This window comes from Nomascus leucogenys, chromosome 5, assembly GCF_006542625.1.
Source record: "Nomascus leucogenys isolate Asia chromosome 5, Asia_NLE_v1, whole genome shotgun sequence".
NCBI classification, from domain to species: Eukaryota; Metazoa; Chordata; class Mammalia; order Primates; family Hylobatidae; genus Nomascus; species Nomascus leucogenys.
This window is the reverse complement of record NC_044385.1, coordinates 77956776-77971367: the sequence shown is the minus strand read 5'-3', so window position 1 is coordinate 77971367 and position 14592 is coordinate 77956776. Positions and strand designations below refer to the sequence as shown.

At 50.2% G+C, this 14592-nt stretch overlaps 1 protein-coding gene across 1 annotated transcript in view; it reads left to right on the top strand.

The window, feature by feature from the left end:
* DHRS12 (dehydrogenase/reductase 12) overlaps positions 1 to 3287 on the top strand; it is a 36410-nt gene extending 33123 nt beyond the window's left edge. Inside the window, 2 exon segments of the mRNA XM_030813434.1 lie at positions 2000 to 2137; positions 2986 to 3287. Coding sequence (XP_030669294.1) covers positions 2000 to 2137; positions 2986 to 3095 — 248 coding nt within the window. The 3' untranslated portion in view covers positions 3096 to 3287.
* Positions 3288 to 14592: the final 11305 nt, after the last annotated feature.

Sequence of the window (14592 nt, the reverse complement as noted above, 5' to 3'; positions counted from 1 at the left end):
CTGGGCTCTCTGCAGCTCTTTCCTCCTCCACAAACAAGGGAACTGAAAGCAGCAGCAGCCACAGCACACACCCCAGGGTGCACCCGTGGTGCCAAGAGCTGGTCTCAGCGCTGTCTGTGGATTAACTCATTTGTCCTCAAGCCCCTGTGGGGTGGCCACTACTGTCTATTATCACACCCATTTACAGATGAGGGAACTGAGGCCCAGAGAGGCTAAGACCTCCCAGCCGGTCCTCGCCATGGGGTTTGGGGAATCAGGCTCTCACACACTGCTGGCATGGCCTTTCTGAAAATCACTATTTATCAGAAGCCTTGGAATTCATCCTAAGAAATAAAGATAGGGAAAACAAGGTTGCTTATCACAGTGCTGGTGGTAGGAGATGAAGTTAATAAATTATAGAACACCTGTGCAAAATCTGTTCAGGGCTGAAGACTCTGCTGTCAATCATGCCTATGGAAAAACCCTGTGTGCACTATGTTATTAAATTAAGATACCAAGTTCCTGAATAGTACATGCCTCATGATCTTATTTTTGTAACTACCACACCCCTATAGAAAGAGGTGTATGTTGGTGCTTTGTGGCATCTCATGGAGACCAGCTTGGAGATTTGGCAGAAATTAGTCCTCACCTATACAGATCTGAGTCTCCTGTCTTAAATACAAAAAGGATGTTCTCAGCAAAGTATACCAGGGGAGATTCAGGCTGGGAGCGCTCAGAGAGCATGGCTTCTCGAATCTTCTCACTGCCTAATGGGAGACATGCTTGGTTCTGCCTGTCCAGGGTGAATTCTGGGAGGCCATGGGGGGCCCCCAGCCTCTTACCCTCCAAGGACACCATTCTGACAATCCCAGCATCAGCTCAGATGTTTAAAATCTGCCTGGCAGGCCCACTATTGGGCTCTATCATCTGGGTCAAGGTGCAGTTTACTATGTGTTGTTCAGAGGTTCTAGAGCAGCTCTCAGGTGCACACAACCTGTCTGTGGCCACAGGGGCCTGCGAGGGCTGAGCATGCGGACATGTGTCACCTCTGAGTGACACATCACAAGGTTTTCAAATTTTTTCTTTTTGCCTATCACTTTATCCTGATTTTTCTACAGTAAACAAGTATTGCTTCTGTGAAAAGAAACAAAGATGTTTATTTTTAATTTAAAAAAGGAGGGCTTTTGCTTAGGTGATCCTTTCTAGCTCTAAAATTCCATGATCTCAGTAAGGCTCTTAATTGTTGTTTTCTCTGGTTTATTTTCTTTCCTTGGCTTCGAGAGAGAACTATTTTGTTTCCCAATGTGCTCACTGTGGAGACACTGTGTTCCCTGAGGTCTGTGGGAAAATGGGGTGTGGACTGCAGCCAGAGCGTGTGGCTGGGTCCTCGAAGGCGTGGGCAGGTAGAGTGCCCGACGCTGCGGCACAGGCCAGGCCTGGCAGGCTACTCCAGGCAAACACCTCCCTGTAGCCCTGGGATGCAGAGGGTGGGACACCTCGAGGGGCTTGGCAGAGGAAGTGAAGAATTCTTTCCTCTTATCTACTCCTCCCTAAAAGAGGAAAATGCTAAAACAGTCCAAGGAACCAACAGCCAGGATCCTCTGAGCCTAGATGGTTTGAGAGGGCTGCTGAACCCAGGAGACTAAGTGGTTTGCTGGGCCCAGCCTCACTGTGAGCCCCACAGCTCATTACAATCCTCTCTTAGGATGGAAAGGGGGGCTCTGCGGGCGGCTCTGTGGGCGACTCTGATCTCAGGGCTGGGCTGGGTGCTGGTGCCCCGGGGACATGGGGACTCAGTCAGGCTCTGGTGAGCAGCACTTTCCATCAGGTGACACCTTGGGGGCTTTGTAACAAGGTTTTTTGGAATTGGTTCCGAGTGGCTTGGGTGAGTGCTATAAAATAGAGCAGTTTATGATCCCATTTCATTTTTACATTTTTTTTTTTTTTTTTTAATTAAGGGAAGTCAACCACATTTGCTGGAGAATGCTGTTCTAATCCGCCTGCCCCTTCCTCCTCCCAGGTGTGAGGCAGGCGATGCCGGGGTTCCACACCAGGTTCAGGGACCGCCTGCGCTCCGAGGCCCAGGGCGCGGACACCGTGCTGTGGCTGGCCCTCTCCTCTGCTGCAGCCGCACAGCCCAGCGGCCGTTTCTTTCAAGGTGACTTCCTCCCTGGCTGTGAAGGCAGCTGACAAAGGGCTGGGGGCAGCAGCTGGGCCTTCGAGGCGCACCTTCCCCTCCGTGAAACCCGGGGTGGGACTGTGCCTGGGCTTCTTTGGCGAGATGATTGCTTTGCCTGCTGAGGTTAGTTTTGGGAAGTGCTTCACCCTGGGTTGGTAGCTTCTTTGAAGACTTGTGATAACCCTGTCATTAAGGTCCTGTGGGAGCAGGAGAGGCATTTCCTACCTTGGGAATGGAAGATTTTCTCTGCAGTTTCCTGAGGCCCAGGAGGGGCGCTATGCAAAGCTGCAGTGCAAAGGGAGTAACGGACTCTGCTTCTCTGCAGTGCAAAGGGTGTAACTGACTCTGCTTCTCTATTTTTGGAAGCAGTGATCTGTTCACGTCTCTTGCCAGTGGGCTCCTAAGGGGGCAGGCGTGTGAGTGGACGCCATCCGAAGACAGCACTTGACCTTGGGTGGAAGCCAGGCTCTTTGCTCGGCTTCTCTTTCCTCTGTTCTTGATGAGAACCACCCTTGCTTGAGGAATTCTAAAGCGTTGGTGACCCCTGGGGTATCCGGGAGGATGGCCGCGCCCCTTCCTGCTGATCACCCAAACGTGGTCTCCCGTCCAGCCCTGGCTGCAGCCTCCCAGTTCCCAAACTGCACTTTACATATCAATCCATGCTGCCTGATCCGTGTGTGGGACCTTTGAGGGCAGGGATGGGGTCTAACACCCGTGGGGCACCGCCACTCCAGCAGGCGTCGGTTCAAGGCCTGAGCAACACAGGGACATAGACCCAGCCACGCTGCAGCAGCTCACACCTCTCTGCGGTTCCCTCTCACTTTTAGATCGGAAGCCCGTTTCTACACACTTGCCTCTCGCTAGAACGTCCTCCTCACCGGCCGAAGAGGAGAAACTCATTGAAATCCTGGAACAGCTGGCTCAGACATTTAAATAGGCCAACCGAGACACAGTGTGGTACCAGAATTGCCTTAGAAAATACCAGAAGGTGCGGTCTAGGGACCAGTGAACAAGACCCCACTTCAACTTCCCCTCGAAGACGTTGTGCCTTACAGTGAGGCCTACAAGGGATGGGAACTTTTATTTCAAAATAAATAACTACCGGGGCTGTGATCAGGCTCACCTTGAACTCCTGCAACAGGTTCTTTTCTTGTTTAAGTCTCGTTTATTCGAGAATGTGGTTTTCTAAAGAATTCGAAGTTTGAGATGAACCATCATTGTCAGTCTGAGGGGACACAGGGGTGGAGGCAGCAGGAATGCCCCCCTGTGGACTCCACTTCCCCTCCCTTTCTCAGCTCCTCCAGTGTCAGAGGCTGGCGCTGTGCCCCCCCCCACCCCGCCCCCCGGGAGAGGGCTGGACACTGCCTTTGCTGTGCATGGTCCCAGGAGCACAACATAACCAAGGGACGATGCATATTTACATAAACAATTTAATGAGGCCTAGTTTACATTTGCCTAAGATTAGGAGTGGCTTCAGTGACGCATCTGGCATTCTGGTACTACACTTCGATAAAACCTCTAATTTACACCATTTTACCTCTTAGTGACTCCAGGAAAAGTTGTAATAAAACCAATGAGCAGATTTAGAATACATCTACATACATTCTTGGTGTCCATGGTGGAATAAACGTAACTAACTCATCTCCCATAGCAAAGGAAAACCCAGACGGCTGCAGCTTCTCAGTGGTCCTTGAGACACTCTGATCCAGGGCTCATCAGCCAAGGACCACAAGGAAGGTATTTTTCTGGGTGTGCCTGAAAGAGGCCGGGCAAGGATCAGACTACACCGGTCGTGGTCAAGAGATCTTTATTGGAGGTATCGAGCGGAGAAGGAAGAGAAGAGAGAGAGCTGCTGGTGTGCTGGGTTTTATATCCCTTGGGCCTACGTGGGGCGGGCCCAAGGGAAGGCGGGAGATGCTTCTTTCTAATTGGCCCTCCTTTGGCAGGTTCAGACAGTGCCCTGTCAAGGAGAGGAGAAGAACCCGGAACCAGCGCCATTAAGGTACCCCTGTTACCTAACATTCCTCCCTTTTTTGTTTTTCAAGAAGTAGGGAAATGGGCGTTGTAGTTCGTCTGGCTACTTCCTGCTGAACAGGGGCGTTGTGGGGGAGGGGTAAGGGAGGACTGTGAGGGTTGTGGACAGGGCACAGTAGGAGTATAAGGCCAAGTAGTAGGGCGCTATATATGAACACCTCCTCGGGTGTGAAGTCTATGAATGTTCCTTGTAGGTATAAGTCGTTCAAAGCCATGAGCCAGCCAAGGGGCAGGGAGGGGTCTGCGATGAGCCAGCTATCCATGCAGAGGTCGTCTAGGAACTGGTGGAACTGAGACATTGGGCGTTGGACCTAGGTTTAGCCCAGAAGGAAAAGAGAATGATAGTTATTTAGAGTGTTTGGCAGACTCGACCCTGGAAATGGCTGGATGAGGGATGTTGGATGAGGGGTTGTTATGGTAGATCTTATCTGACTGGTGTCGGCTGACTGGCGTATTGGCCGTTGACATATTAGAAGGGTGTGAGGCCGTCTCTGGAGTCCTCTGCATCTTCACAGGTTGCTAAAAGTTGGTAATTTCTGAGGAGAAGCTGGTTAAAGGTTTGGTTAGAGATGGAAACGATGAAGTTAGTAGTGGGGGCAGAGGAGTTATTGGCAGGCATTGACTCGGATAAGGGGATGGCAGCAAGAGGGGGCTTTGACTGTGAAAAGGTATAGGGCTGTGAAGGGGGTTCACTGGTGGAGGAAGGTGAAAAGATGTGGGAGGCGGTAAGAGGAGGTCTGTTAAGGTTTGCACATAGAAGTGGAACTTGAGAGATGAAGGGGGTTTGTGTGTTCTCCTGTTGGTAGTGTAGGTTTCTTTGATGGTGAACAGGTAGTAGGGTTGCGGGGAGAGTCTATGTTTCTGGAATGGGGGGAAGAGAAGGTGTTTTAGAGATGTGGATTTTGAGTGGGCTGTTTGGCACAGGTGTGCAAGTATATTTTGTGGGATGGTATGGGGCCGGTGGGCTTCTTGTCTGATCCGGGTTGGTGGCTGGCTTTAACCTGGAAATATGAAGCCAGGGGGTTAGTTATCCTGGAGATTCCTGGCGTCTAGTGGCAGTGGGGGTGCATAGTACGATTTGGAGGGGCCCTTTCCATTTTGGGGCCAGAGTTATTGAATCGGTGTGCCCGGGTGGTGAATAAAATACCCAGCCACCGGGCGTGAGGGGGAAGGTAGTCTGTAGGTTATTAGTGTCTGGTTGGAGGCTTTCCTGCCTTTTCCAAAGCTCACAACGGATGAAGGACAAGAGGGGATAATTAATGTGTGATGGGATCAGTGGGGAGGTGGGATTAATGCCAGGAGGAAGTGCTGGATGACCATACATGACTTCAAAAGGAGACATGAGGGTGGGTTTCTTTGGGAGAACTCGAAGCCTGAATAAGGCTGTGGGGAGTAATTTCACCCAGTCTAGATGCAGTTCTAAGGATAGCTTGGTGAGGGTCTCTTTGAGTGTGCGGTTGGTCCACTCGACCTTTCCGGAAGATTGTGGGTGATAGGGAATGTGGAAATGCCATGGGATGAGGGCGGCTGCAACGTTTTGAGAGATCTGGGATGTGAATTCAGGGCCATTATCAGTCTGGAGGGACGTGGGGACCCTGAATCTTGGAATGATTTCTGACAGAAGGGTTGAGGCAATGGTACTTGCCTTTTTATTGGTGGTCGGGAAGGCTTCAACCCATCCGGAGAAGGTGTCAACTAGGACTAAGGGGTATTTAAATTTTTTTACAGAGGGCATGTGGGTAAAGTCAAGCTGCCAATCACCGCCTGGAATGTGTCCTCTGGCCTGATGGGTTGGGAAGGGTCCTGGCTTTAGTGGAGTTTGTGGATTGGTTTGTTGACAGATGAAGCAGATGGATGTGAGCTGTTTAAGGAATTGCAAGTCAGAGGAGTCCAGAGTGAAGAAGGAGTCGAGGAAGGTTTTTAATGTCAGAGGATTTGTATGGAAGATAGAATGAAGGTATGAGAAGAGGGCATGTTTGGAGAGATTTGGTGATTTTGTTAGTGATGACTGTGTGAGTCACGTTGGGTTTGATGGTTGGTGTAGGGCTAACATTACAGCGGGGGTTAAGGTTGACAAAGCTGCCTGCCTGGCTTCTTGATCTGCTTTGTTGTTGCCTTGCTTTATTGGGGACGAGTCAATTTGGTGTGACTTACAGTGTGTGATGCCTATTTTAGAGGGAAGTAGGGAGGCTTGAAGGAGACGAGTGATGAGGGTGGCATTAGTGATAGATGTTCCTTTTGTCGTTAGGAGCCCCCTTTCTTTCCAAATTGCTGAATGAGAGAGAAGGATGTGGAAAACGTATTTGGAGTCTGTATATAGTGTGAGTGAGGTGTCTGCTGCTAATTCGAATGCCCGAGTGGCCACGATGAGTTCAGCCTGTTGATTAGTGGTACTGGTGGTAAGGACTTTGCCTCTATGGTTTGGGTTAGAGAGACTATGGCATATCCTGCAAGGCACTGCCCTTGTAATGTGAAAGAGCTGCCATCTGTGAACCAGGTGTGGTCAGGACTGTCTAGGGGTCCTTTGGTTATATGAGTCAGACAAGGGAGGAGGGATTCTAGGATCTCAATGCAGTCGTGTTGAGGAGGGTGGTGATTGATTGGTAGGAGAGTGGCAGGATTGAGGGGAGCACATGGCTGGAAGGAAATAGTTGGGTCGTGAAGGAAAGAGACTAGAAGTGAAAGTATGCGACAAGGAGGAAGGGTTTGTAGACTCTTATATGTGAGGAGATCTTTAAGTTGGTGTGGAGAGGCAATAACAATGCTTGCCCCAAAGGTGAGTTTTTTTGATTCTAAGAGTAGGAGGTAGGTGGCTGCTAGGGCCCGGAGGCAGGGGGCCCACCCTCGCACTGTGGGGTCTAGCTGTTTGGACAAGTATGCAATGGTGGCAAATGTGGGTCCTTGCATTTGACCTAGGACTCCTAGGGCTAGGCCATTGTGTTCATGTACATATAGAGTGAAGGGTTTTTGGAGATTTGGGAGATTAAGGCTGGAGCCTTTAGAAGGGCCTGTTGGAGGGCTTGAAAAGGTTGGGTGACAGTAGTATCTAGGGGCTCAGATGGAGCTCCACGGGACAGCTCATAAAGTGGTTTTGCTAGGAGAGAGTAGTTGGGAATCCATGTTCTGAAGTACCCTGCAAGCCCTAGAAATAAGAGAAGTTCTTGCTTAGTTTTGGGGACCGAGAGACTCCGGATGAAGCACTTCCGGTCTAGGGTGATGGCCTTGGAATTGCGGGAAAGGAGGACTCCTAGATAGGTCACCTGCATGGAGGAAAGTTGGACCTTAAGGGGGGATACCCGGTATCCTTTGTCTGCTAGGAAGTTGAGGAGAGAAATGGTGTCAGTTTGAGAGGCTGTTAAAGAGGGACTGCATAGGAGGAGATCATCTACATATTGCAGGAGAGTGGAGTGAGGGAGGTGTAGTAGTCTGAGATCTGAGGCAAGGGTTTGACCAAAAATGTAGGGGCTGTCTCAAAACCCTTGGGGAAGTACTGTCCAGGTAAGCTGTTGTGACTGTTGGGTATCTGGGTCAGTCCAGGTGAAAGCAAAGAAGTCTTGGGACTGCGGGGAGAGGGGAATAGTGAAAAAGACGTCTTTAAGGTCCACCACCGAGAAATGTGTTGTATTGGGTGGGATAGAGGAGAGGAGGTATAGGGATTAGGGACTAACGGGTGGATGGGCTTAACAGCCTCATTGATAAGCCACAGATCTTGAACTAGGTGAAACTTTCCATTGGGTTTTTTTTACTGCTAGAATGGGAGTGTTGAATGGAGAGTGTGTTGGCCTACGGAACCCCTTCTGTAGAAGTCCTGAGATAAGGGGTTGCAAGCCTTTGAGGCTGGTAGCGGGAAGGGGATATTGGGGCTGGCATGGAAAGTGGTGGGGGTTTTTTAGAGAGATTTCAACAGGAGTGCAGCGAGCCAGTGAGGGAGTGGCAGTGTCCCAGACTGTGGGGTTGACAGATAGGGACAAGGAAGATGGAGTGTGGGGTTGGTCAGTTGAGTTGGCAACTAGGGCGAGGAAGGAGGCAGAGTCTGGGAGAGCTATGGGATTAAAAGTGATGGCTGCTCTAAACTTGGAAAGGATATCTCTTCCTAATAGGGGAAGGGGGCACTGGGGCATAACTAAAAACCTATGAGAGAGGAGGTGTCCTGAGAAGGAGCAGGATAAAAGTGGGGTAGTTCTTGGGCACTGGTTTGGCCTCCTACCCTGACTATAGGAGGGCCGGAAGTGGAAGTGACACCCCAAAATTCCCGCAGAACCGAGAAAGTAGCTCCTGTACCGAGGAGGAAGGTGACAAGGCGCCCATCTACTGTGAGAGGCATCCTGGGCTCCTGTGCAGTGATAGTGTGCGTCGGTGGGGGGAGTCCCAGGGCTCCGCCAATCATCAATGGCCAGTCCTAAGAGGTCGGGGCCGGGGCCGGGGTCTGGCCCAACCCCCCTCCGGGAGTTGGGGCAGTCGACGGCCCAGTGACCGGGCTGGTGGCATTTTGGACACGGCTTGTGTGGAGGCCTGGGATTGGGACACTCATGGACCCAATGCCCTTCTTTGCCGCACTTGAAGCAGGACCCAGGGGGCTGACAATGGGCAAATGGTGGCTTACGGTCACCAGTGTTTATAGCTGGCCGAGGAGGGGCTTGGAGAGCTTGAGCCAGCATTTGACACTTTTGCCTCCTCGCCTGCTCGTCACGGTTATGGTATACCTTGAACGCGGTGGCCAGAATCTCGGTCTGCGGGGTGAAGGGACCTCTGTCTAGCTTCTTTAATTTGGCTCTAATGTCTGGGAAGCTTTGTGCGAAAAAATGGGACATGAGAAGCTGCCTGCCATCAGGGGCTTCTGGGTCTATGTTGGTATATTGTTGGAGTGCCTGTGTAAGGCTGTCAAGAAAGGCGGATGGGTTTTCATGTTTCTCTTCTACAATTTCGTGAAGTTTTTCAAAGTTGACTGCCTTTATTTATTAAACAGGTGGCGAAGTGGTCCCAGGCAGCGACGCCAATTTGGGTGTTGTAATCCCAGTTAGGCTCTTGCTCGGGGACTGCTTGCGCCCCTATGGGCAGGGCTGGGGTTGTTCGGTGGACCTGGTCTGCATAAGTGCGGGCTTGCTCCCAGACTCGCCGGCGCTCCTCAGGGAGAAGGGTGTTAGAGAGGATCATGTAAATATCGTGAAAGGTAAGGCTGGAAGCTTGGAGAAGATACTGGAATTCTTTGCTATATGAAGCAGGGTTGGAGGTATAGGAGCCTAAGCGTTTTTCGATTTGTGAAAGATCAGCCATAGAAAAGGGGACATGGACGTGAACGATGCCTTCTGCCCCTGCTACTTCTCGCAGAGGAGCGAGGACAGGGAGGTGAGATCTGGAGCGAGTAGCAGGAGGGCTGAAAGGTGGAGGAAAGGAAGTAGGAGAGGTTGCAGAGGACAGGGAAGGAAGGCCGGGGTTGGCGGAAGGAGGTGAGGCTGCCGCCGGGGGCGGGGCCCTTGCGGGCTGGGCGGCAGCCGGGGGGAAGGGCTGTGGATGATGATATGGCGGGGGCTCATCGGCGGGATCAAAGTCAGGAGCGGAAGGAATGAGGGGGGGTCAGGGAGGGTGACAGTTTGAGGGCCTTTAGGAGGAAAAACCCGTGGAGGTACAGGATTTCTGCCCATTTTCCTGTTCGCTCACAATAGTTATAGAGATTGTGGAGGATACCAGGATCGAGGGACCCATAAGGGGGCCACTTGTTTTGGTTATCTAAGGGGTAAGTGGGCCAGTCTTGTGTGCAGTATTTAATTAGACGTTTTGGTTTGAGGTCGGCCACTAAGCCTAGGGCTGACAAATTGTTTAGGAGGCATAGTAGGGGAGAGTCGGCCGGCAGGGATGCGGAGCCTCCCATTGCGGGGCTACAAGAGGATATGCAGTGAGGGCTAAGTAGGGTGTCCCCTAATAGCCGAACACTGCGACGTGACTCAGAGCTTCCGGTTCGGTCGTCACCAAAGTGAAAGGACTGAGGGGCCAACTATGGCCAAGGACCATGGGCCACCTGGTACCAGGATTTTTGAGACGAGAAAGGGAAGGGGGGCCCAGGCCGGAGACGCGAGGAGGAGAGGGAGAAAACTCCGTTCCCTGCAGGCCGAGTCTAGAGTAAGATTTACGGCGGCCGAGAGCGGGCGGCTGAGACGGGAGTTGGTTGGCTGGTGTTGGACACCAGGAGGGGAGACTTACCGAGATAAGGCCGGTGTTGGGTGGAGAGGTCGGCAAACAGGAAAATGGGCGAAGACCAGCCGGGGTCTGGACCGAGCCCGAAGAGGATCAGGGTCCCACTGAGAGGAAGTGGGGAGTCCCGATCCGAGTCACGGCACCAATGGAAGAGGCCGGACAAGGATCAGACTACACCGGTCGCGGTCAAGAGATCTTTATTGGAGGTATCGAGCGGAGAAGGAAGAGAAGAGAAGAGGAGAAGAGAAGAAGAGAAGAGAAGAGAGAGCTGCTGGTGTGCTGGGTTTTATATCCCTTGGGCCTACGTGGGGCGGGCCCAAGGGAAGTTGGGAGATGCTTCTTTCTGATTGGCCCTCCTTTGGCGGGTTCAGACAGTGCCCGGACAAGGAGGGGAGAAGAACCCGGAACCGGCGCCATTAAGGTACCCCTGTTACCTAACAGTGCCAGCCTGAAACATCCGCGTTTTTCTGACAAAAGGAGGCGCTATCAAGCAAGCACCAGCTCCATTTAACTGCATGCCTCCTTTTCTGCAGGAGGGTGATGGGCCTCAGCAATGCTGGGTGTGGGCGAGGCTGTGCTGGCAGCACCAGGACGGGGCAACCGAGCCACCCCCTCAACGGTGATTCCATAGCATGCAGGTCACTTGGTGCCTTTGCACCTATTTTTCTTCTCCATAAAATGAACCTCACAAGTTTTAAATGAGGCTTTCCCTGGCAGTGTTTGCCCCGAAGTCATTCCTCCTCATTTGAAAAGTTTACTAAGCACAGGAAAAAGCTGACTTACATGATGAAGAAAAAGGGCTCCATGGCCTGAGCCCGTATGCTGTGCTTAGACTGTGGTGAACAGGGCTCATCTTCACCTCCAAACAGCAGCTTTCCCTGGCATCTAGACAGCAGGTGGAGTGATCTGGAACCTCCCCCTCCCACCAACTGGACAGAACCCACAGGGCTAAACAGCACAGCAAGGTTGTCGGTGTGTGTGTGGCCACACGTAACAGTGATGGGACCATAGCTGCAGAAAGGTTTTCACAGAGATTTATTTTAAACCATGGAGGCAACTCCACATTAAGAGTTGTACATTGGTAATGGCTACACGTGTATTTTGGTTAGAGGGAAGCACAGTGAGAAAGTGAGCAGAGTAAAAACATTCACAATATTCAGCAGCATTTGAATGGGGGCCTGGATACAGACATTTCAACATCCTAGGAAATTCTTGCTCATTACCACCTAATCACATTCAGGAAGTCAGTGTCAGGACTGGCAGGCAGTGTGGCAAATGCCGGAGGGGTCCAGCTAGACCACACAGGAGAAATCTGTTCCAATGTCAGACTTTTATTACATTCTCAGCCTGACCCCCTGAAGAATCTCCTCACTTCAAAAAAAGAAAGAAAAAGATATCCATACGGCAATATGCCCACTGCAGCCAGGTCCAGATGTGGGCTGCAGTCCGGTGGATGTAGAGAATGGAAGATCCGTGTCCCTGGTTAGAAGTAGAGTGGTAGGCAGGCACTAATGTGGGGCCAGCACCTTCCCTGTTGTCCAGTTAGTAACAGTTTTTGTACATTTCATATAAAGATTTCCTTTTGCAAAACGACAGTACCTTGAAAAACAAAGTCATTTAAAAAGCAAGGCAAATGGTGTAAGACACAAATCCATAAGAGTACAATGGTTACAAGTGACACTAGTGTTTTGGTCCATACTTCATACTGGCATATACTACTGACGTAAGGCTGCCATCCACTAAAATGATAAAAAGAGTGTGTATATGTGAAACATATTTTTCAAATCATTTTCTCTTTTTTTGTGAGTGACAGCTCACCTATTCTCATGCATCCCCGAGAACCAAGGGAAAAAAGAATCGTAAGTAACAAGGTCAGATTCTCAATCTAACTTTTCAGCCAACTTGCAATTCCTGACACTTCCAAGAAAGTCAGATACTCTTCTTGACTTGTAAAGGTAAACATTTTGAAGTATCTATTTTTAATGAGATGGTACCATGATTAATTTCCACCCTTACCATCATTAAAAAGAATTTTTTTTCCCCTACAAACTCATGAAAAGAAACTTCACCATCTTTCCCCAAATGACTTCGGGGTTTCACCAAACCTAGCAGACTCTAGATGGAAAAAGTCCAGAAAGCAACTCACTTGATATGATGGAAGACAACAAAGGCATGTGGTGATAGGCTCTCCGTTATCCAAGCAAAGCCAGCAATATGCGGGCAGGTCACCGGTGATGGGCTAGGCACGTCCAATAATAAACGAGACTCGGAATCAGAGAATCACAGGATTGGAAGGGACTTTAAGAATGATGATCAAATTCATCCCTCACTCAAGCCTTTAATCTCCCTTTCAACATCTCTGGCAAAGGCTCTACACTGTGTGTTAAAGAAATTCCCTGGTATGGGACATGCAAGGAAGACATCCCATTCCAATTTAGGACCGATCTAATTTTTAGACACTGCTTTCATGTGTTAAATCTAAATAGGCTTCTTGGTGGAAAGGAGATAATGCTTAAAGGCAAAAATACAAACCACAACCCTGGAGGGTTGACATGTGGTTCTTGGTTAAGAAACTGAGCTGAAGTTTAAACAGGAATGCAGATGTTTCTGGACTCAGTTTTGGACATAGATCTTTGGGTCCTACAAGGAAAAGGCAAATGTGATAGCAAAGACAGGCGCTGCCATGCCCCTGCACGGTGTTCCTGCCCCCACAGGGCCAGGTCTCCCAGACAGACCTGTACCTGAATTGACGAAACTCTCTGCCTTCCCCTTGCAAGTGGCCCTGTAAGGAGGACCTCCCACATTGTACTGGAATCATCTGTGACTTGCAAGAGCAGGAAGTGGAGGGCAGCAGCTGCCTGTGTCCGCACCCAAACACTTGGCACCGCCTGTCCGTGCAATGCCACACTTGACTAAAACAATCCCCTCCTGCCACAGGGCCAGGGCTTTCCTTTTCCACAGTGGAGCAGCTGAGCCCAGCACACCTTTGGTGTTAGTCTGTGAGTCCTCTCAGACTCCAGTGAGAGGCTGTGCACCCAAAGATCCAGAATTAGTTACCCTGGGTCACCTTCAGTTAACAGTTCTAGGGATTTCCAAAGAAAAAGAAACTGATACTATTATAATATAAACTAATAGTAGCATTGGCTGCAGGAGGAGCCTCTGGGGAAATCCCTCTCGGTGAGCTGTGTGCTGCTTTCCTCTGAGGCCAGGGAGCAGCAGCATCTGATAGTGATGAGCTCAGTTCCGGGATGGCAGCTGAGCCACTTGGCTGTTCTCCGGCAACTCCAGCCCACCTGTGATCCCTGGACACACCACACTGACTCCAGCTCTCAGGCCTTTGTTTATGCTGTTTCTGAAGTCTGGAAAGTCATTTCCATTTTTCCCCCTTATGACTCACTCCTCATCCTTTAACACTGAGCTCAAAGTCCCTTTCCTCTGTGAAGCCCCTCCTGCCACACCTGCTGGGTTGGTTAGTGGCACCCTGGCATGCCTCTACCATGACCACATTGCACTGAAAAGACCCATTTACTCACTGTGTGACCTCTGCCCAGCCTGAGAATGGGCCTCAGACACCTTGCACTGCCAGTGCCTAAAGCGTGGTGGCTGGTGAGCACTCAACACGGTTGACATGAACATTCAAATCTCAGGGATCATCTAGATAACTCAGTGTTCAACATGAACTTAATTTCTGTGTTTTCCAATCAAGTTAATAAATATCTGTCTTCGTACCAGGAAAAATTCAATATTATTTTAAAGGAGAAAAAATAAGAATGTATTGGTAAAATGCTTTCTGTCACTTCGAAATACCTTAGTGAACAAGAACACTGACATAGAATTAAAATTCTATGAACAGCCATAACCAAACGAATCTCATTTAGTGAATAGTTAGTCCAGTAACTGCAACCCACACTTAGAGCTATCCTTTTGCTTAAAAACAAAAATTTGGGCCCTAAGAAGTGATTAATATCAGGCAAAAATAAATTACACTTTATTTATTCAGGGCCTTGCTCTGCTGCCCAGGCTAGACTGCAGTAGTGCAATCATAGCTCACTGCATCCTTGAATTCCTGGGCTCGAGTGATCCTCCTGCCTCAGCTTCCTGAGTAGCTGGGAATACAGATGTGTGCCACCACACCCAACTAAGTTTTGAATTTTTGGTAGTGACAGGATCTTGCTGTGTTGCCCAGGCTGGTCTTGAACTCCTGGGCT